This window comes from Hemicordylus capensis, chromosome 1, assembly GCF_027244095.1.
Source record: "Hemicordylus capensis ecotype Gifberg chromosome 1, rHemCap1.1.pri, whole genome shotgun sequence".
Lineage (NCBI taxonomy): Eukaryota > Metazoa > Chordata > Lepidosauria > Squamata > Cordylidae > Hemicordylus > Hemicordylus capensis.
In genome coordinates, this window is record NC_069657.1 from 368,406,321 (window position 1) to 368,428,688 (window position 22,368).

The 22,368-nt window shown below is 44.0% G+C and overlaps 2 protein-coding genes across 18 annotated transcripts in view; one reads left to right on the top strand and one right to left on the bottom strand.

The window, feature by feature from the left end:
* Positions 1 to 13,589, top strand: part of PNLDC1 (PARN like ribonuclease domain containing exonuclease 1) — a 59,085-nt gene extending 45,496 nt beyond the window's left edge. Inside the window, exons 20-21 of one of the 2 annotated variants that reach the window (XR_008315858.1) lie at positions 11,330 to 11,396; positions 12,029 to 13,589. The gene's annotated coding sequence lies outside the window, so the exon portion shown is untranslated. The remainder of the gene's footprint in view (positions 1 to 11,329; positions 11,397 to 12,028) is intronic. The other variant, XR_008315859.1, reaches the window with a different exon arrangement.
* LOC128344489 (proto-oncogene Mas-like) lies at positions 341 to 20,884 on the bottom strand. Of its 16 annotated transcripts, XM_053294686.1 has the most exons (5): positions 20,649 to 20,871; positions 18,607 to 18,715; positions 17,883 to 17,973; positions 1,766 to 1,847; positions 341 to 1,398 (listed from the first exon to the last, which is right to left on the bottom strand). In XM_053294686.1, the coding sequence occupies exons 3-5, from the start codon at positions 17,926 to 17,928 to the stop codon at positions 441 to 443; spliced, it is 1,086 nt and encodes a 361-aa protein (XP_053150661.1). In that variant the 5' UTR covers positions 17,929 to 17,973; positions 18,607 to 18,715; positions 20,649 to 20,871; the 3' UTR covers positions 341 to 440. The 16 variants fall into 16 exon arrangements, with proteins under 16 accessions (XP_053150661.1, XP_053150732.1, XP_053150702.1 ...); XM_053294713.1 differs by lacking the exons at positions 341 to 1,398; positions 1,766 to 1,847 and adding an exon at positions 11,903 to 12,999 and having other exon boundaries at positions 20,649 to 20,884; XM_053294694.1 differs by lacking the exons at positions 341 to 1,398; positions 1,766 to 1,847 and adding an exon at positions 11,903 to 13,614 and having other exon boundaries at positions 20,649 to 20,884.
* Positions 20,885 to 22,368: the final 1,484 nt, after the last annotated feature.

Below are 22,368 nucleotides of genomic sequence, written 5' to 3' on the forward strand. Positions count from 1 at the left end.
GGCTCTTGTATAGAGAGAGAGAGAGGCAAGCCTTGGTCATGGGAAGTATGGAGAAGAGGCAGGATCCAAACAAACAGTGATATGGTGAAACAAAACAAGATTTGATTTGTATCTGTGATGCCAGTCCAAGTTTGTTAAATGATTCCATGTAATATGTGAACCAGCCCTCATTCTAATCCAGCCCTACTGAAAACTTTTAGACAGGGTAAATATATTCTCAGTGAGGCCTGCTTGTCCATCCTTCATAAGCCAGGCAAGGGGCCTGCAGTACCAATAAAAGTTGAGGTTTACACTGATATATGTGCTTGTGTGAGTGTATTTTAAGTAATAAACAGTAATGTAAAGAATATGTATTACATTTATTCTTGAGCCGGACATGCACATTAACATTCTTCTATGTGTAATCCTTTTTCATTTGGTTTCTGAGGCCAAGGATATTATCAGGCCTGCTCTTGACCCGCTTGTGTGCTGTCTGCTTCCTCTGCTTCCTCTGTTAAAGCTCTCTCAAGAATGGCATAGAGGGGTTTCCTGCCTTTTTCACTCTTCCAAAGTCCAACAAAGAGAAACACAAAAGGACTGACACTGCTGCTTGTGCAATCAAATAGGACAGTAATTAGAAATAATGGCAATTTTTTTGTAGTACTAAACTCTATGAGATGGAGCGTTCGAACAGATACATCTAATATAAGAGCCAGAAGCCCTGTGCCTATGATGGTGATGTCAAGCGTTGCAGAAGGAGTTTCTGGTGCCTGCTTCTGACTTCTGACAAAAAGGGCCAAAACGGAACAGAACAAGATGGGAACAAAAACCAGAAACTCAAATACTATTTCACTTATCGTTGTAGACCAACAATTGAAAATAATTCCAGATTTCTGATAGCAGGCAAAATACTCCAGGAGTGACATCAAAAGGGAGAAGGCCCACATAGTGACACATACAATAACTGTCTGATGGTTCGGCCGGTGAGATTGATACCAGACTGGGAAAAAGGTGAACAGAAACCTTTCAGCACAGAGACCTGTTAATATATAGAAGCTGGAGTTGTGTCCAAGTGCATATATCATGTCAAAAATACGTGCAAAATGTGCACTGGTATACAGTGGCTTAAAGAATAGAATAAAAAACATGAATTGGTAAAAGAGAACAGTAAAGTCAGCAATAGCCATATTTAGGACATATACTATGTATTTTGTCGTCTTGATCTTGCAACAGAGAAGCGAAATGACAATTCCATTCACAATTAGTCCCACAACACAGATTGGGATAGCTGAGATTATCACTGTCTTTTGGTGTTGGTGCGGAGTTCCCCAAGATCTGCCAGTTGCATTGGCTGCACCAGCAGCGTGTGAAGAAATGGTACTTGCATCTGTTGCCATAACACGGTTAATTCTTCCCAACCTGCCAAAATCAAACACATTATCATTAAGGTGATGAGATACGTAATAGAGGAAGAAAAGCTTCACTTGTCGGTCAAGGACATTTGCCTTATAATAATACACTTGTACCAGCCTGTGCAGGGAAAGGTCAACTTAGAAATCAGCCCCACATCCTTGGGTGGCTGCTTAGTACTGGACTGTGACAATGCTTTATCATGGTGAACAAGCAAGCCTGCAAGGACCCAACTACACTTTTAACATGTAGTTTGGCCCTAAAGGTAGTTTTCATTGCCCTTGCTGGCTTGCTGGCTTGTTCTCTGTGATACAATAATGGGGCTTGATCAAGGCTGTGGTACATGTGAGGGAGGGGGCTTTAAGCCTTTCCTCACCTTTTGGTCCTGATCTGGATCAATCCCAGCCCCGGCTGCTGTTTTCTCCAGGAAGTAGGGTCCCATTGGTTCAGCTTCCTTCCTGGGGGAAATAACCATAGAGGTGCTTGTGGTGACCAGCTGGTCCTATTTTCCCCTTGATTGGGAATTTCCCTTTAAGGACTATTGTCCTTGCCCACTTAACTCATTACTGGTGTCGGGGAGGCAGCCTCACCATGGCTACGACATTTCTCTTTTTACAGTTCACTCCTTATGGCTTTCTGAATAGTGATGTGCACGAACCACGGAGGCACAGTCCGATGCCGGGTGGGGGGGGTCGCTTTAAGGGCGGGGGGGTTGTACTTACCCCTCCTGCCGCTTTTCCCCCTCTGGCGCTCCAGTTTTGGGTAAAGATTTCTGGACGGCAGTGTTCCTCCCTGTCGCCCCTGCCCCCTTGTTGTCTGCCAAAAGCGGAAGTACCTTCCGCACATGTGCCCGCTGCCGATGTGCACGCACCACCAACGTGTACGTGCACACCATGCACGTCACAGTAATGTGTGTGCTGGGCGTGCGCGCATCGGACCACTGGACTGGGCCACTGAGAAACGGTTCGTACACATCACTATTTCTGAAGCCCTTGCTACAAGGTAGTGGGGTTTGGCTTTAGGCACAGGGGTTTACAAACCAGAACTTAATATCCATATTTTGTTAATAACATAAATAGTTAATTGCTGACAACTTAAATACAAACATAGTCTAGTACCAGGAAGCATTACAGACAGGGCTTCTACCCCGAATCTCCTTCAGAAGAGAGTGTGTGCTTTCACACACCAGCCAAACGTACCCTGAAGTCTCATCATGATTCTTGGACCCACTGCACACACAAATCGGGCTTTGTCTCACAAATTCTAGCTTATTTCGAGTTATTTCCAGGTTTTTAAAATGCTGGTTTTAAGCTACTTTTTCTGAAATCGCCGGAGTAAATAGGGAGAGGCATTGATGTAGAATTATTTGCACGATAAGAGGGATACTCTCTTTAGAAATGCAGATATAGCTCTTTAGTAATCTTCCCTCCACCCATTGGTTAGAAGGAAAACATAGAGGCATGCGATGTGAACTTGCAAAAACAAAAACTGAGAGCAGAGGGAAGGGGCTGCTTCCCTCAATGCAGTGAGTGTAATTCGAAATGGCTTCGCTCAACATTTACCCCGCAGCATGAAGCCATGTTCAGTCGCCAGCAGTTCAGACCCCATCAGTGAATATGTGAAGTTGGTTTCTTTTGGTCCCAATATGAATCACTTGATGGCACTTAATCAGTCAATCAGTCAATGCATCACTTTACACTTGTTTACATTGAACTGCATTTGCCATTTTGTCGCCCACTCACCCAGTTTGGAGAGATCGTTTTTTATTTCACTACCCTAAATCGTTTGGTGTCATCTGCAAATTAGGCTACCACACTGCTTACTACAACTTCTGAATCATTTATGAATAAATTAAAAAGCCACTGAATCTAGTACAGATCCCTGGGGGACTCCATTTCTTACTTCCCTCCATTGTGAAAACTGTCAATTTATTCCTACCCTCTGTTTCCCGTCTTTCAATGTTACCAATCCACACATGAACCTGCCCCCTTATCCCATGACTGCTAAGTTTATTCAAGAACCATTTTTGGGGAACTTTGTCAAAGCTTTGTCATAAGCTTTGCCTGTTTGCCTTTGTCAAAAGTTTTGCCTATTGACAATCTCAAAGAATTCCAAAAGATTGGTGAGGCAAAATTTACCTTTGCAAATGCCATGCTGGTTCTCCTTCAGCAGGGCCTATTCTTCTATATGTTTAACAGTTTTGTCTTTAAGTATGCTTTCTGTCAATTTGCCTGGAACAGACGTTAACTTAAAAGGACGCTCCCCCAGGATCCCTTTTTAAAAACCGGTGTTACGTTTGCTACTTTCCAATCCTCTGGTACAGAGCCTGATTGCAGGGATATATTTTTGCAAGGAGGTCAGCAATTTCACATTTGAGTTCTTTAAGGACTCTCGGTTGGATGTCATCTGGCCCTGGGGATTTCTTATTTTTCAATTTTTCCAGACAGTTTAGAACATCATCTCTTGTCACCTCTATCTCACTCGGTTCCTTAGCTTCTGTCCCTGAGAAGCTCAGTTCAGGCAAAAGTATACGCTCAGTATCATCCACTATAAATACAAATGCAAAGGACTTGTTTAGCTTCTCTGCAATCTCCATATCCTCCTTAATAATCCCTTTCACTCTCTCATCATTTAACAGTCCAACTGCATCCTTGGCAGATTTCTTGCTGATATATTTAAATAATTTTTTGTTATTCCCCTTGATGCTTTTAGCTAAATGTTCCTCAGACTCTCTTTTCACTCCCCTTATTCACCTCCCTTATTCCTTGCATTTATTTTGCCAGAGTTTGTGTTCCTTTCTGTTCTCTTCATTTAGGCAGGCCTTCCAGTTTCTGAAGGAAGTCTTCTTCCCCTTTATAACTTCCTTGACTTTACTTGTTAGCCATGCTGGCATCCTCCTGGACTTGGTGGTCTCTTCCTTTCTTCTTGATTTACATTTTAACTGGGCATTCTGGAGCAAAGTGACTCTACTGATTAGCCTATCAGTTTTTTCCCCTACCAAACCCCTCATTTTAGAGAGGTTTCCTCTTCGGAAGTGTCTGCATTCCTTGGTGATTCTCTCCTTGCATGTATGCTGAATTTGATCACACTGTGATAACCGTTCCCTAAAGTTCTATGACAGTGACATCTCATACCAGGTCCTGGGCACCACCCAGGATTAAGTCCAAGGTCACCTTCTCTCTCGTTGGTTCCATGACCAACTGTTTTAGGGCACAGTCATTCAGCGTGTCTAGAAATGTGTTCTCCTTGTCATTACTTGAATGTGAATTTACCCAGTCTATATGTGGGTAATTATTACAGCTATGTCTCTCTTTGATGCCTCTCTAATTTCCTTCTGCAACTCTCAAGTCATTGTCAGCATTTTGGTCAGGAGGGCAATAGTACATCCCTAGTAACACATTTCCTTTCAGGCCTTGTATTGTGTTCATTTTCAGTGGCTCCATTCAGCATGGACCTTAAGGCACAGGTCCAAGGCACCTTGCTTTCCCTTTAAGTATGGGGCCCCCCATCAGCATTCCCACAAGAAATCTCCTCCCCATCCTGGTCCAGGGCAGCTGGCTGTGAACAACAATACAGAAGGGTGAGTTGCTCCAAGAGGCAGTGGCTGCAGCCCCAGAGCCAGTGTGCATGCACCTCCTTGCCACCCCTCACCTATGCGTGCTTCCAGCTTTCAATGTCCATTGTCTCCTTCACTCTCTCCTAGAGTCCCACGCCGCACAGCAGCTCTTTTAGAATGCGGCTTTCCTCATTTGCCACACCACTTTTCTCTTGTGCAGCCAGAAGTCTGCAGTCTGTGTTGGCCCTCAGCCTCCATCCTCACTGGAAGCCTGATCTGTGGGTCTTTTACTTGGAAGGAAACCCTATTACACAGTTTGGCTTACTCGCAAGTAGGTGTTCAGAGGGCCAGAATCATCTGATGACAACTACATCATCATCATAATCTCCTACTGTTTTTCAACAAAAGTTTCCAGTCTACATGGAATAATAATAAGTATGATGGTGCTCTGTCCCTGAAGGGCTCACAATCTAAAACTCCTTACAGTCTGGATCCTATGCTAGTTTACTCAGAAGGAAGAAAGCCCCCTTATTTGAGACTGTAAGCTAATGGGGGGCGGGCAGGAACTTGTCATCTTGTTGAGTTGCTGCCTTTTGTGCAGTTGTTAAAAACACAGGAGGCTTACCATTTGTTTTTTAAAGGATGGAAACTCTAATCCAGGGGTTCTCAATCTTGGGTCCCCACATATAGTTGGACTACACATATTGTTGGACTACCTAATACCCCCAGCCAAAATAGCTGGGCCACTAGATGAAGGGAGTTGTAGTCCAACAACATCTGGGGACTTACTGCTGAGGACCCCTGAAGTTTAATCTAGTCTTTCTCAAAGAATAAATAGTTTCTAACCAATAATTCCTTGCTGGATGAAGCCTTGACTTTTAGCTGACATCTATTTTGCTTCATCCTCAGCCAAAGTAAATAGTTGGCATTGGCTTCCCTCTGACCTAGTAAACTGGGCAAACACCATAACCTGAGCAGCAACATATGTTATCGTTCCAATTTTTCTGAATGTCGGCCTGAGAAAGAGTCCTGTGTAACTCAAAAGCTTGCTTCCAGCTTTTATGCACTAGTTTATCCAAATCAAGAGTCTGCCTTTCTTAGTTTTTAGAAATGACTTGGGACAGTTTGTATCTGTTTGAACTAATTCTGCTTAGGCAAGGAGAAAGTGCCCATTGTTTAGTTTTCCTCACAAGGAAAGTGAATCTGTGTTTGTCTCTTCTGTTTAAACATTGGCAAATAGCAATAGCAATAGCAGTAGCACTTACATTTATATACCGCTCTATAGCTGGAAGCTCTCTAAGCGGTTTACAATGATTTAGCATATTGCCCCCCAACATTCTGGGCATTCTGGCAAAAACTGATGGTAAATGCCTCTGTTTTCGTAAAAACTTGGTGATTGCAATATTCATGGTTCCTGTGGTCTGATATAAATTTCAAAGCCATATTAACAAATTATATTCCCCTCGGTAAACATACTGGTTATGTTATCCTACATAGCCATTCAATACTTTGGGCGTGTTGTTTTTCTCAAATTAAGTATGTTGTCTCATAGTGGAGCCCACTTCCATGCATGTTTGTTCAGAAATAAGGCCCACCAAGTTTGAACATACATACACAGTCACCTTATACTGAGTTATACCATTGGTCCATAGATGGACCATTTCAAATGGTTTGGTAGCACTTGGCACAATTACATTTTCCAGCCTGGAGATTCAGTAACAGTGAAGGCATGAACAAATACCAGGGAGGAGAGGGCCTCTTTGCATGTGCAATGACTTCTTAACAGAAGCAGCAGTAGGCATACCCTCAAGTTTGCCCCAAGATGCCATTATGTCCAGACTCTGAATTCACCTAGCTGCTGCACCCCTGTTCATTTAAAAAGTGAACCTGGGTACAGGCCCTTAAATGCATGGTACAGATAGGAAGTGTACTGCTGTATCTGTGTCCAACATACTGTCTGAATAACTGTAGCACCATTCAGACTTTCAAAAATGCACTGCTGTAACCATGTTCAGTGGCATAAACAGGTTGGATGTCCTGCTCACAACCTTTCAATCACCACTGCTTTGTGCCACTCACACTCAGAGTGTGTGAATAAGAAACTGCCCTATCTGTACCCCAGTCATGAAATCACAAAAATTCCCACCATCATGGATAGGGTGCTTCCTTATTCAGACAAACCCCACTCTAAGTGTGATCAGCAGGAATCACTGATGATTAATGGGTTATGGTGGGACTTCTGACCCATTTGTGCTGCTGTACATGGTTATAGCAGTGTGTTTTTAGTCCACTTTCCCGTAGGCTTATGAGATCACCACAGCATTGTGTGTGTGTGTGTGTGTGTGTGTGCACGCGCGCGTGCGTGCATGTCCATGCCCCCCTTTCCCTCATCAACTTTGCAGTGCCTGGACCAATATGAACCAAATTGGGTACAGTTGTAGGGACACACTGGTACACCTCCACAACATAGTTTGTGATGATTTCACCCACCCTAATTCAAGATGGTAGACACATAAACATTTGAGGTGCAAGTGTGCTAACTTGTGAACCGCCTAACCGATTTGAACTAAATTTGCTGCAGCTGTAGGAAGACATAGATATGGCTCAAGGGCATAATTTGTAATGATATCATCCACCCTGATTCAAGACTGTGGACACATGAACATTTGAGGTGCAAGTAGGAACCGATTTGGACAAAATTTAGTACCGTTGTAGGGACCCATAGGGACTCCTCCAACACATAGTTTATGATGATGCCATCCACCCCAATTCAAGTTGGTGGATGCATTAATGTTTGAGGCGCAAGTGGGCTAATCTGTGAACTGTCTAACCAATTTGGAGCAAATTTAGTCCAGTTGTAGGGATAGTGAAAGGAAAGTAGGCAGATTAGTTCTTATTATAATACCTTGTTTAATGTCTGAATGGGGCTAGAATCTTTGTACAGAGCTGTACTTGTGTACGCCATGCAGCCCCGTTTAGAAGAGAGATCGGCCCACATGCTCATTATATGAGTGTTCAATATCATGTCTGGATAGGGCTACATACAGTTATTCACACATCCTGCTGAATACATTTACAGCAGTACACTTCTTACCTGTACCTGCATTTGAGAGGATCTGTATTTGGGTTCACTTTTTAATGAACACATGCACAAGTCATTCACACAAAAGCATGTACATGTGTACAGAGACTTGAATGCACAGACAACATAATGTCTGAATAGAGCTTGTGACTGTTTCCTAACCTTTCTTAACTTATAATTGGACCTCTTCAGAGAAATCTTCTCCCCCAACCCTTTTTTGGTAGTCAGGCCTCATTTCATTCTTTATATTACAATCAGCTTCTTACCCACTGTGCTCTTCTTCAGAAACCTCTCCTGTCACTAACTACCCTTTCTATACTCCTCTGGGTCTCATATGCTCCCACTTTCACCAACTGTCCGTTCTGTCACCTCAGAATGTAATGTCTGAATAGGGCTTCTAATTCTTTCCTAACCTTTCTTTGCTTATAGTTGGCTTAGGCCTCACAATCTTTATATCACGATCAGCTTCTTACCAACTGTCCTCTTCTTCAGAAACCTCTTCTGTCACGAACTATGCCTTCTGCACTCCACTGTGCCTCAAACTCTTTCTCACCAACTGTCATTTTAATGGCTGCTCTTCCCTCACAGCATTCCATCCCTCATTACCAGACAAGTGAAGCTGTTCCTACTTCTCTATATTACTTGTTGCTCACATACAGAACTTGCACACAAATCTACATTAACACCATAAGGTCTACTTGACCACAGCCCGCCACGCAATCCAGTTCAGAACCACAACATGGGGGAAAGGTGGAAGTCCCAGACCTCCAGCAGGCCTGGACACAATCCCCATCCCCACAGCTGCTATTGCTGTTGTAAAATAAACAAGCACACAGGCCCAAACTTGGTGGTAGTAGGTGAAGATGTCTTGGGAAGCCTTTGCCTTTGAAAGTGGGATTTAGCTTGTCCATCAAAATATTATGAACTCTTTGGTGATTTTACATGAAAGGTTTTATATCTGTATTCCTCTGTCAGACTTTGGGTTGTTTACAAGATATTTCCACCAGATTATTAAAATATATGCCCCATGATATCCTTGGAATCCAGTGAACTCTTAGACTGGCAGCGGCTTCTCCAAGGTTGCAGGCAGGAATCTCTCTCAGCCCTGTCTTGGAGATGCTGCCAGGGAGGGAACCTGGATGCTCTTCCCAGAGCGGCTCCATCCCCAGAGGGGAAAATCTTACAGTGCTCACACATCAAGTCTCCCTTTCATATGTGACCTAAGCAGACCCTGCTTAACTAAGGGGACAAGTCGTGCTTGCAACAAGACCAGCTCTCCTCTGTATGCTCTTCTTCAGTGCATACTGTCCACATTCATCTATTAGCAATGGAAATTCACATGAGGCTATGAATGAAACTGTTTTGGTTGTCCTGCTGGATGACTTGTACTGGGAGATGAGAAGAAGGAGCAGCTTTTGATACCATCCTATAAGGCTGTTCACACAAGCAGCCACACCCAGGCATAGGCAGCCCTGTCTGGGTTTGGCTGCCCCTGTGAAGCACCGAGGTTGGGGCCAATCCGGGTGCTGCCTGCCCTGCAAGCCTGAGTTTTCTCACCTGGGCTTTAACCTGGGTTAATAGTGTAAATGTGCCCTTTACCCCAGGTACAAAATTGTATGTGTGCTCGGCCTAGAGCGCCCAATTCATGGGGCAATCCCCTAGTGTACCAAGCTGTTCGTGTGGTGTATTTTGGATTCCTGGAGGCTCAGTCTCCACAGTGTGGATCATGTGGGTGTGCGCCGGTGCGCCGAAGAGGAGATCATCGATCGTCTGGGTGAGAGGAGGTAGATTCATCCCTGACTCTCCCCTCCCCCCCACCCTGCCCCTCTCATGGTTCTGGGTATGACCTTAATATATCTTTCAGGATTGCTTCTTTGAGTTTGGGGCTGGCAAACCCCAAGCTTTGGTGACACCGGTCCTGCTCAGAGGTCTGGCAGGTGGTGCTGGGGCACTATTGCTCTATTCCCTAGCCTGTGCTTGTGGAGTGCTGCAAGGTTCTATCTTGTCCCTAATGCTGTATAACTTCTGCATGAAAGCACTGGGTGAGGTTGATCAGAGATTTGGGTTGAGTGGCAGCCATATGGTGATGACACTCTTCTACTTGTTTTAATGTGCTTCTAGGGAGGTAGAGGAGATTCCGAACCACTGGCTGAAGCTGGACTGGATGTGAGCAAATAAGTGACACTTAATCCAGATATACTGGTTGTAGGTTCTGCTCATCTGAGTGTAGGTATTTGGTCTGTTTTGGGGAAGGTTGCACAGCACTCTCCTTGAAAGATCAGATATGCAGCTCGGGACTACTCCTGGATGCCTAGATAACAGCAGTGATCAGGGGTGCTTCTCAGTAGTTTGGCTGGTGCACCAGTTGTATCCCTACTTGAAGAAATCAGACCAGGTCACTGTCATTCATACCCTTATTACATCCATGTTAGATTGTGGCAATGTGCTCCATGTGAGGCTGCTTTGGTTCAGAATGCATCAGCCAGGCTGTTGGCCAGAGGGAGTCACTTGGATCATGGCATTCCTGTTGGGGGTAATTACTTATATAGCAGAGTATTTCAGGAGCTAACTCACTCCCATTAGAGCAGAAGTTAACAGAGTCTCAGGGGATTCATGTAAGGTTAAATACATCTACTTTATTCAGAAGTCTATGATGATAGCAAAGACCTATATCTAACTACTAGCTACATGGTGGTCAGAGAGAGCGAGCTAGAAGCATTCTGGGAAGAAGAAGAAGTCACTCCCAGGAAGTTCCTGAGTACATTCTATCCATAGAGGGGTCATAGAGGCAGGATAAACAAGAAAGAGAAGGATACCGTAACTACCTATCTCTACTCCCAATGCCCCTAGTGGTCATTAGGGTTACTGGTGCAAAAGGTCGATGCAGTCTGGAGCTGGATCTCCAACAATTCCAATATTTTTTTGGATGCAGAGAATGCATTCATATATTCTGCACGTCTACTACTAGGTTTCAGTTTTTTGCCCATTTGTGGTGTTGCGGTTACTATGGTGTTACTAGTTTTTCAAGGGTTCTGCTTTTCCCAGTTTCAGCCTGGGGGATGTGGAACCCCTCCTAGAGGAGTCAATATTTTATGGCCCTGCCTCCTGGTCTAAGTCAGAGGAGATGTCCCAAAGGATACTATATGCCCTCCAACGTTCCTTGAGAATGGGAATTTACAATAAAGAAAAAAACCTATTTTTAAAAACTGAACTGAGTGACAGCAAGGCAGAAAATGAAGTACTGATATAGTTACTCCCCAAATTTTCTTTTTGACCTTATTTGATCATGCTTCTCTTCATAGAAGTTTAATCCTACAGTTAATGGCCTGAGACCACCCCCACCAATGATAATTTGAGACCCCTTCAAAGGTAAGATTAACTTAGAGACATAGGTGCATTTATTATAATGACAGTGAGTGTCCGTCATGACTGCTAGCTGGCCTGCTCTTTCATTAGGCAGGTTGCAGTTAATAGTTCTGGCCCAGAACTTGATGATACTTATGAGGTTTCCTCATGGCTCCAACTGTATTCTGAAGTCATGAAGGGTATGCACGTAAGACCCATGTATACCACCTGAGGGGAGAGGCTGGAGGTGACATCATTCTTTCCCCCTGTACTCTTGCCTTGCTAGATGTATCTGTGTTGGGTCAGAGTAATGAAAGAAAAGCAGGCAGCTTCAAAGTGAGACAGATTGATTTCTAGAAGCTAGAATGCATAAAGCTAGACAAGAAAGCTAGAGCCCCTTGGGTGCAAAATTTTGCTCCCTGGGAACTGATGTCACCTATTGCTGACTTATGGGAGTGCTCTGCTTAGGAGTAGAACGTTAGGAGAACTAGGGTTGTGGGTACATAAGAATCACAAACAGTAAAATGAAGTATCTGTAACACATTTATTCTGGAGCTGAGAATGCAAGTCAGTATTCCTTTATGCATAAGATTTTGCATTTGCCTTCTAAGGCCTAGGATATATTCAAGCATGCTCTTGGTCTGCTTGTGTTCTAGCTGCTCTGTTTCCTTCATCCTTCAAAGCTTTCTCCAGAATCATATGGGTTGACTCCCAGGCCTCCTTCCTCTTCCAGCATCCAACACAGAGATATACAAAAGGTTTAACACTGCTGTTGACAGAATCAAACAACAATGAAAGCAGGAACAGGGTCGGTCCATCTTGTTTTTGATCCCAATGCATGATGACGTCAGTAATCCTAATTGAAGAAGCAAAGATGAGAACCAAAGCCACTGTGGCCATGATGATGACGTCAAGCCCTGCTGGAGGGGTCTGTGGCACTTTCTTCTGTGTTGTGATGAAAAGGGCCAAAGTGGAAAAGGCCATGATGGGAAAAACACCCAGGAGGTTGACGATTTCAAATGTATATGCAACATTACAACTAAATGTACCTTCTTTAAGGGATGGGAGGAATCTTGGATAACAGACAATATAGACCACCAGTGAAACCAGGCAGGAGACAGACCACAAAATGGCGCACACAGTTTCTGAGAGATGCTTTGGCAGGTGAAATTGACACCAAACTGGGAAAAAGACCATGAGACATCTTACAGCACTGACAGCTGTTAACAAATAGATGCTGGAGTTGTATCCAAGCAAATACATAATCTCCATTACACGTAAAAAGTATATATTGGCATGTAGTGATGATAAATATAAAATGAAAACCATAGAAAAGTAGAACAGTACAATAAGATCAGCAACTGCCAAATTCAGTACATACACTGTGAACTTAGTCTTCTTGATCCTGCAGCAGAGAAGCCACCAGACAATTCCATTCCCAGTTAATCCCCAAATGCAGAATGGAGTAGATATAGTTATAATTGTTTCCAAGAAGGTCCAAGCGCCCTTCTTTGGAAAAATCTCCAGGTGAGTGTGATTTTTCTTGGCTGCAGTTGCAGTATGGGAAGACAAGGCATTTCCCTCTGCCATCATAACACTATCAATGTGTCCAGTGATTCTTGTCCATCTACAAAATCAATCACATAAGTTGTTTTTTAGGTGCTAAGATGGTGCAATATGGATACAAAAGCTTTCACAAGGTGGCTTACCAAGCAAGGACACTGTGTTTTAATAAGACACTTGAATTTCTATCTGGGAAAGGGCAATTTGGAAATGTCTCCACCTCCCACCCACTCCAGCTTGCTTCACTGTGCAGGACTGTCAGACTTCACTGAGAGAATTTGGGGATGGTTGGAACCTACAAAATCTGTCATGGTCCTTTCATTGATTCTACAGTAAGTTGTAGCACGTATTACACTTCCAGATATTCTCTACCAGATAATGTTTTCCAGAAGCAACTGCTTAAAGGATACAGTAGTACCTATTTTCTCGCTGCAGACAGAAATTGTTGTGTGCTTAATTTTTGTAAAGATATTGTAGAAGGAGATGAGGTGGGTGTTCTTGACTAAAAGTAAGTTTTCCTCTGTCCTTAATGATAAAAGCTATTTAAATGTAGCAATTACAGTTTGCCACAAGTAATTTCTTCTGAAGCAACCAAGGGAGATGCTTGTTGAAACAATTGTCATCATTTCACATATAAATGGATTTTGCCACTTATGCAGTTGTTCCTCATTTCATTTGACTGTAAGAAATGGAAGCAGAATGTTTATTTTTAGCAGTATCATCATTTGAGCTGCAGGTATTCTGTTATGTTCAATGCATGCACGATCTGTGTACAGTTTATGCAGATTGATGCAAACATACTTACTCAAACATTATTATGTTCAATGCATGTACAGTAGTGACTTGTTATCTGAGCCCTATGTTTGAGGAGTCCTTCTGTACCCAGATTCATTTTTAAATGAATGTGTGTACAGCCATACAGTATATGCTACCTAATGGCGCAGCAGGGAAATGCTTGACTAAGAAAGCAGAAGGTTGCCAGTTCGAATCCTCACTGGTACACCTATATCGGGCAGCAGCGATATAGGAAGATGCTGAAAGGAATCATCTCAGACTGCATGGGAGGAGGCAGTGGTAAACTCCTCCTGTATTCTACCAGATAAAACCACAGGGCTCTGTGGGTGCCAGGAGTCGAAATTGACTTGATGGTGCACTTTACAGCCATATACACAGAAACAGATATACATGTATAGCAGCGTGGTATAGTGGTTAGAGTGCTGGACTAGGACCGGGGAGACCCGAGTTCAAATCCCCATTCAGCCATGAGACTTGCTGGGTGACTCTGGGCCAGTCACTTCTCTCTCAGCCTAACCTACTTCACAGGGTTGTTGTGAGGAGAAACTTAAGTATGTAGTATACCGCTCTGGGCTCCTTGGAGGAAGAGCGGGATATAAATGTTAAATAAAAAAATAAATATACCCTGCACTTTCGCATAGTCTCCAGGCAACTGTGCAGACACCTGTGCACACGTACAATGCAATGACTGAATCACCATATACAATGGCCATATTCCTGACTAATGAAGTACGTATGCAAAGAACACACAGTGCATGCTCTGGAGGAAGGGCAATTGATGGTGACTCCCAAAAATATGTCCCTGAGCACTGTGTTCCCAGACAGCAGGCTTTACTGTGGGTTTTCTGTGAGGCTTTTCTCTGTGTTCAAAATAATCCTTTTAAACCAACACAAAAGGTGGATTTTTTTTACCCTGGATGCAGATCAAGCTACACTCTGAGGCTATTTACACGGTGGGGCGAAATTGGGCTAGCGGAGTTTCACCCCATCGTGTGAACCACCGGGCTCGGCTGCGAGCCCGGTGGTTCCTAGGCGGGTAACCCACCTAAGTACCCCGACCTAAAACCAGGTTTACAGAGTGAGCGCTCTGCAAACCTGGTTGTACAGATCGTGAATAGCCATGGCACGGCTCCGTGCTGCAGTTACTCATGAGTAGAGCCCTGTAGGGGAGGCGAAAATCCGCCTCCCGGCTCCGGGGGTCTCCCCAGTATGCCCTGTGCGAGCGCACAGGGCATACTGGAGCTTCCGGGGACTGTGCAGCCCCCAAGCTCCACAGCCCCGCCAGCTCTGTCACGGAGCTGGCAATCATGTGGGCGGCTGATTCGGCTGCCCAGGGCTCCCTCCCTGCTTGTATGTGGGGAGAGCAGGCTTAGCCCGCTTTCCCCACACACCCTCCAAAACCGGGTCTCACTAATCGTGAGACCCAGCTCTCTACCTAGCAATGAAAAACCTGAATTATATGTGAAGTGCTCCCTGATAAGGAAGGGACTTTGGGGTAAATTTGGGACTTTGGGGTAAATTTGACCCATATGTGAACGCACACCTCCATTTTGGAGGAGATGCAAACTAAAAGCCCAGCATGAAAAACTTCCTGGAGCACGTACACAGCCTTGCTACACACATGCTTTGTTGTTTATGTTTTGGATTATATATGTTTTTATTTGTACTCCATTTATCTACTAACTTTACCTTATTTATATTGCTAAAACTGTTTTATGTCCCCTCAGTCTAAGGCTGGACTTGGACATGCAGCAGAATAAGGTGGGAATGATTTAGACCTTCTGTAGTAGCCAATGGAAAGTAGCTGGAAAGTGGCCAATGTAATTCCAATTTTCAAAAAGGGATCTGGGGGGATCCAGTGTACACTAATGGGTAAATTGATGGAAAGCATACTTAAGGAAAACAGTGTTAAACATTTAGAAAACCAGGCCTTGCTGAAAGAGAATCAACATGGATTCTTCAAAGGCAAGCCTTGCCTCACCAACCTTTTGGAGTTCCTTGAGATCGTCAACAGGCATGTGGATAAAGGCATGGTATACTTGGACTTCCAAAAAGCTGTTGACAAAGTTCCTCATCAAAGGCTCTTGAGTAAACTTAGCAGTCATGGAATAAGGGGACAGGTTCATGTGTGGATTGCTAACTGGTTGATGGACACGAAACAGAGGGTAGGAATACAGTTTTCACAATGGAGGTAAGTAAGAAATGAAGTAAGAAACTAAAAGGGGCTTAGACAAATCCCAGGGATCTGTAGTGGGACGACCAGTACTCTTTAACTTATTCATAAATGACCTAGAAGTAGGAGTAAGCAGTGAACGGGCCAAATTTGCAGACGACGCTAAACCTTTTTGGTAGTAATATCCATAACTGATTGTAAGGAGCTCCAAAAGGATCTCTCCAAACTGGGGGAGTGGGCAACAAAATGGCAAATGCGGTTCAGTGTAAGAAAATGTATAACAATGCAAATTGAGGCACAAACCCTCAACATCACATATACACTGATGAGGTCTGAGCTGTCAGTGACTGTCCAGGAGAGAGATCTTGGGGTCATGGTGGACAGTTCATTGAAAATATCAATGTGCAGCAGTTGTGAAAAAGGCCAATTCCATGCTAGGGATCATTAGGCAGGGAACTGAAAATAAAAATGTTAATATTATAATGCCCTTATAGAAATGATGTGTCTACATTTGGAGTACTGCATACAATCTGGTCATCATATCTTAAGAAGAGCATTGTAGAACTGGAAAAGGTGCAGAAGAGGGCAACCAAGATGATTAGGGGCCTGGAAAACCTTCCTTATGAGGCAAGGCTACAGCATCTGGGGCTTTTTAGTTTGGAAAAGAGGCAACTATGGGGAGACATGGTAGCGATTTATAAAGTTATGCATGGAATTGAGAGAATGGACAGAGAGATTTTCCCCCTCTCTTTCTTACAGCACTAAAACAAGGGGTCATCCCATGAAATTGATGGCCAAGAAATTTAGAACCAACAAAAATAAGTACTTTTTCACACAGCACATAATTGATATATGGAATTCTCTGCCACAAGATGTGGTGACAGCCACCAGCTGGATGGCTTTAAGAAGGGCTTAGACAAATTTATGGAGGACAGGTCTATCAATGGTTACTAGTCTGAAGGCTATGGACCACTCCATCCTCTGAGGCAATGCTTCTAAATACCAGTTGCAGGAGAGAAACAGCAAGAAAGAGGGCATGCCCTCACTTCTTGCCTGTGGGCTTCTCAAAGGCATCTGGTTGGCCACTGTGTGAAACAGGATGCTGAACTAGATAGGCCTTGGGCCTGATCCAGCAGGGCTGTTCATATGTTATAGTGCAACTGACTGTACCATTTCAGATGGCAGCTGGAGATTACCCATTCTGAATGCTCTGATATATTAAAAATAAGAACCTGGCAGAGCAATCAGAGGGCTGACTAGAACCTTTGTCCCTACCATGTAAGTTTTCTTCTGACATGGAACTCTTCACATAGAAGAACATATTAAAAGGGTACCCACACCGGCAATTTGTAGTGGCCCAAGCCACTCTACCATCTCAGGACTTTATCACCTCGTTTTGTTGCTTGAGGTCTTAAGTCTTGGATTACAGGCATAACTGGTGAAGTAGCTCTATCCTAGTGAGTCATTTGGACAAAGTCCCTAGCTTTTGCAGAGCTGCCATTTGACTGTGATGAGGGGGTCCACTAGTATACAACGGGTAGGACTGAACATTTAGGGATATGTGGATCAGACTAGAGCTGTCTGTGCCTCCTGAGATCATCTTTGTAGACTTAGTAAACCTTACCCACATGTAAAGGATAATAAAATGTAAACACACCAACTTGGAGACAAGGCTTCAGAGACAAATGGCTTATGAAAATTGGCTTGCTCTGTTTCTGTCTTCCCTTCTCTGACACTCACATATAGTACTCATTCTTTGTAAGAATTTCCAATAGGGCACAGGTACATGGTCTGTGCAACAATCTGCTCAACACTGTGATCAGTGACAGGTTATTCGTAGGAGGAATAAATCAAATACACCCCAAAAATAATCAAACAAGCAAGTTTCCATCATACCTGTTAAACAAGTGAAAGATGATGTTACGTATGAATATTTTCTAAAACTAAACTGAGTAACTGCAAGATAGAAAAGTAAATACCATGGTTGTTCTCCAATCTTCTTTTCAAACTTCTTTGTTCATGCATCTGCTCCTCTCAGAAGTTTAATTCTGGAAATGTATGATCCACCTCCTACAATGATGTTAGAACCATGTAACAAATGGAATGAGAATCATATGACATCACAGCAACTGTTAGCTGCGGTGTGGTGAAGCTCACAGCAAGATCACTCATAATTTATTTTAGTGTAGCTAGCTTAGATAGATACTTTATTTACGGCCAATGGCCAAACCAAAACAAAAGTGTAGCTAGCTTCTGGCTGGGGTTTTGGACAGAGACAGCTTTGATCAGCCAGGTAGATGACTTGGAGAGAGACAGGGAGTGTGACCTTGTTGATACTTCTGGTTCTTTCAACAGCTTTTAATACTACTTATAGTGGCTGTTAGGAATCCATTCCATGATCCAGGTCATGCACTTACTCTACTGGCTGGTCATATTACAATATTTAATTCTCTAATCAGAGGTGCACTTACTCCTGGACTTCGGGGCTGAAGACCAGGGCCTCCACAGCCCTCCCCTCCCCTCCCCTCCCCCCCAATCCTCTCTAGCCTGTCCCAGGTGGTATGGTTGCCCAGCCAAGCATGATGATGTTTAATTTGCAGGGGAGGGAGGCCATCCAAAGACCTTTAGGTCCAGGCTCCAAAATTACCTAGGTGTACCTCTGTCTCTAATACATCAACCATGCTGTCCTTCTGGAACACTTACATGGGGTAGAAACTGGAGGGCACAATGATGTGGTGATTCTGCTTCACCTGGCAGGGAGGTTCCAGAAAATCGTGCTGGGATGCTACTGCTTTTGTGAGTTGCAGATTTCCTACAGGAAAATTTGCATGAAAGCACTGTGTTAGGTCAGCTGGGGATGCGGGTATGATGCAATCAAGCTTGGCTGGGGCCAGTTGCCATTTGGCTTGTCCCTTCCCAGAACAACCTCCATCACTAGACATTGCTCCTGGCTCTGTAGTTGGAGAACATGAGGCAGTAAGACCGAAGAAGGGACCAGCTGCTATGTGTGTCTGACACCTCTCCTGGCACTGCCTTCAGCAGCAACTATTCCAACTGGCTGCAGCAAAGGGAGAGGTGAGACATCTAGATTCCTCCACTGGCTTAGCTACAGGCTCATAGCCAGTATTTTATGGTACCTGAGGGAGCCTAAAGATACCCTGAGGGGCATTGTAATTTGAAGTAGCAAGAACCTACATGTAAGTCTAAAATACCTGAAGTTACTTTTGATTAATATAAATTGAATTAGATTTAAGTGCCAGGTGCTTAAGAACACAAGGTGAGCTCCGCTGGATTAGACCAAAGGTTCTTTTAGGCCACAATTCTTCTCCTCACAGTGGCCTAGATTCCTAGATTCTAGGATGTCCCCTGACTGATTCAATTCAGAACATAGAGATTGTGACTATCCAGTGTAGCATTTTCTAGCTAAACATCCCCCCCCCCCCCAACCTTACAGCAATGTTAAGCAAGGCAAGTGTGAGCATCATGGCTCTTCCAATGTACACAATAATTTCTCCATGTCAAAAAGGATAAACCTCATATTCCCATATTATTCCATCAGAAACATTCATTTTTGGTGTGTGGGAGAGTATGCTTTGCTATGCGTTTGGATAAACAAGGCCTTGTAGTTCACTGAAATTGGTATTTGCAAGTACACGCAAAGCTTAATCATCTGTACTGCTAGCTGTTGAACTTGACCAGGGTCATGCTCAGATAAGATGACAATCATTGTTTCCCATGCACCCAAGCAAGAAGGACACATAAAGGAGCAGATGTTCAAAGTTGCTCATTTTCTTGTGCTCTTGGTCCACTTGCACAACAAAGATAGCCGATAGCCTGGCACCATTCCAAGCTCTGCTGCACACCCAGAGCCTTCTGTCACAGCAGAAACACTTCACCGCCCTGTGGTGTGCCTCCTTTTCCTCAGACCATATATGTTGCAGAAATATATATGATCTGAGGGAAAGGAGGCATATCCCAGGGTGGTGACGTGTTTCTGTTGTGACAGGGGGCTCTGGGTGTGCAGGAGAGTGCTCTGGGAGAAGTGCTTGCTGGTTCTGTTGTGCAAAAACACACACACAGCACGGGAACTGACAGAGCTGTGGTGGCAGTCCCGTTGCATGTTTAGAGGTGCTATTTACCCACATGCTTTAGTAGTCAGGGTGTCAGCCAATTACAATAAAAATAAGTCAGTTAAGAGCAGATTCAGATGTACTGAGCAGGTGCCAATAAAGTACAATGTCTTGAAAATGAAGGCCCTCCTCCACTTGCCTCTCTTTCCTTAACCATATTTAGCTGTGTAGATTATACCAAAGGCCATGAACATCTTTGTTGCTTAGCTTCTAGTCATCTAGAGATGAAGGCAGGGGTGGGTGTACAGTGAGATGATGCCACAAGGCTTCAGCCTTTCCTCAAAAATAGGGGGAAATCTGTCCCCTAAAGTCGGTGTATTCTCCTATGCAGTTTCTAAGAGGAAGGGACATCTGTGGGTCTCTTTTTCTCTTTGAATCAGACATGTTTAGAGTTGGGAGGGACCCTGGAGGTCTTCTAGTCCCACCCCCTGCTCAGTACAGAAACTGTTACCACATCCTTGGCAGAATTTGTTGCCAATTCATCCCAGTTTATTAGTGCCCCTCTTAAAATGTGGGGCCCCAAATTGGCACATCTGTAGTTTCCCAGGACCTCCCCCCCACCGCCTTTAAAGACAGAGACAATATTTGCTTGTGTCCAGACTTCCAGCACCTCACCTATTCTTCAGGAGTTCTCAGAGTTTACAGACAGTAGTTCTGAGATCATATCTGTGCGTTCTTTCAGTACTTGGGGATGTAATCCGTCTAGGCCTGGAGAATTAAAACTCATTTAAGGTAGCTAGATGGTCTTTTACAATCAATTTCTTTATCTGTCTTGAGGTGCATTTACCTCCTTTCTTCATTTGTGCATCTATTTCCTGACTGGGCCACATTTGCCTTGTGAACAGGGGCATAACTATAATAGGGCAAGGGGAGACAGTTGTCTGGGGGCCCACTGCCTTGGGGCCCCCCCAGAGGCAAGTCACATGACTGACTCCCCCAGCCGCGCACACGCCCAGGCTTCCTTCAGTTGTATTCATCCTCCGAAATTGAAGTGAGTGTTAAGACCTGGAGCTACCAGAACAGCATGTCTTTCTCAGCCTCATTTAAGATTTCTTTACTTCATGAGCTGAGCTTCAGTGGGGGGAGGGGGCAATTTTAAAATCTTGTCTCTGGGCCCACTACAACCTTGCTACGCCTCTGCTTGTGAGAGATGCAAAATAGGCATTAAGCAGCTCTGCTTTCTGTCACACGTTACCATTTCACCATCTTCTCCAAGCAACAGGCATACCACTTCCTGAACCTTCCCCTTGATAGTAGACACATCTGTAAAACCAATTTTGGTTGGTGTTAGCATACCTCTCAAGCCTCGGTTCATTCTGTGAGGTTCATCTCCTCACAGGTTTGGCCCACTGTTTTGTACTCTTCTATGCCCCTCCTTCCATTTTCTGCATGTGTCATATTCAGGCCTGTAACCAGCCTCAAAATAAAATAAAATAAAATAAAATATATTGGGTTGGTTGGTTTTTTTTTTGCAGAAGTCAGGGGAGGCAGGTTATAAAATGTTTAATGAAAACAATGAGGCTGGAGAGGAAAGAGAATTTTTGTGTGTGGCAGGTACACACCATGCCACCAACTGGCTACAGGCCTGGTCCTATTCCCTTTTCAGCTGTTCAAGGAGGTCTTTGTGTATCCACCCTGGTATCTTGAAATGTCTCCCATTTTTCTTTATCATGGGAATTGTTTGCAATTCTGCCTTCAGTATCCCACTTTTCAGAACCTCCCGTTCTTTTTTAAACTATTCTTCCCCCTCTGGTATGTCTACCCATGATATCCTCAATCTACTTTTTCTCTGAGCTCATTAAACTCAGCTTTCCTGAAATCTGGGAACACATCTGACTTCCTGAAGTTTCCCCTCCTCCTATTACCTTGGATTCTAGAATGGCATGTTCACATCCCCCCCAGGTTTCCCCCTACTTCCACTTCATCAAGCAATTACTCCCTGTTGGTAAGGACCTGGGTAGTTGACCCCTTGTTCTTTCTTCCACCTTCTGAAAGACGAAGTTGTCAGCCAGACAAGTTAAGAACTTATTGGACCTCCCACCCAGACATCCCGCAGATGTCAGGATAGTTGAAGTCCACCCCCCCGCCCCGCCCTGCCCCGCAACCTTACTACTACTGCCAGTGTCTGCCTCTTTGAAAATTTAATAATCCGTCTAAGCAACATCCATATCTTTCCCTTGGCCAGGTGGTCTATAATAAACTCACAAAATGGTATGCTTGTATTTCTCTTTCTATTTTTAGCTGGACACATTTGTCTGGGCTTCCATGTTCAAGTTCATGGACTTCTGTGGAGGTGTATACATTCTTAACATGTAATGCAACTCCCCCTCCCTTG

What these genes read in the sequence shown, in the direction of transcription:
- LOC128344489 (XM_053294686.1), bottom strand. Translation starts at nt 17,928, where the DNA reads ATGCATGAACAAAGAAGTTTGAAAAGAAGATTGGAGAACAACCATG. An exon ending in AAGATTGGAGAACAACCATG is followed by an intron (nt 1,848 to 17,882) that starts GTATTTACTTTT and finishes TATTTCCCCCAG; the next exon opens with GAAGGAAGCTGAACCAATGG. An exon ending in ATCCAGATCAGGACCAAAAG is followed by an intron (nt 1,399 to 1,765) that starts GTGAGGAAAGGC and finishes TGATTTTGGCAG; the next exon opens with GTTGGGAAGAATTAACCGTG.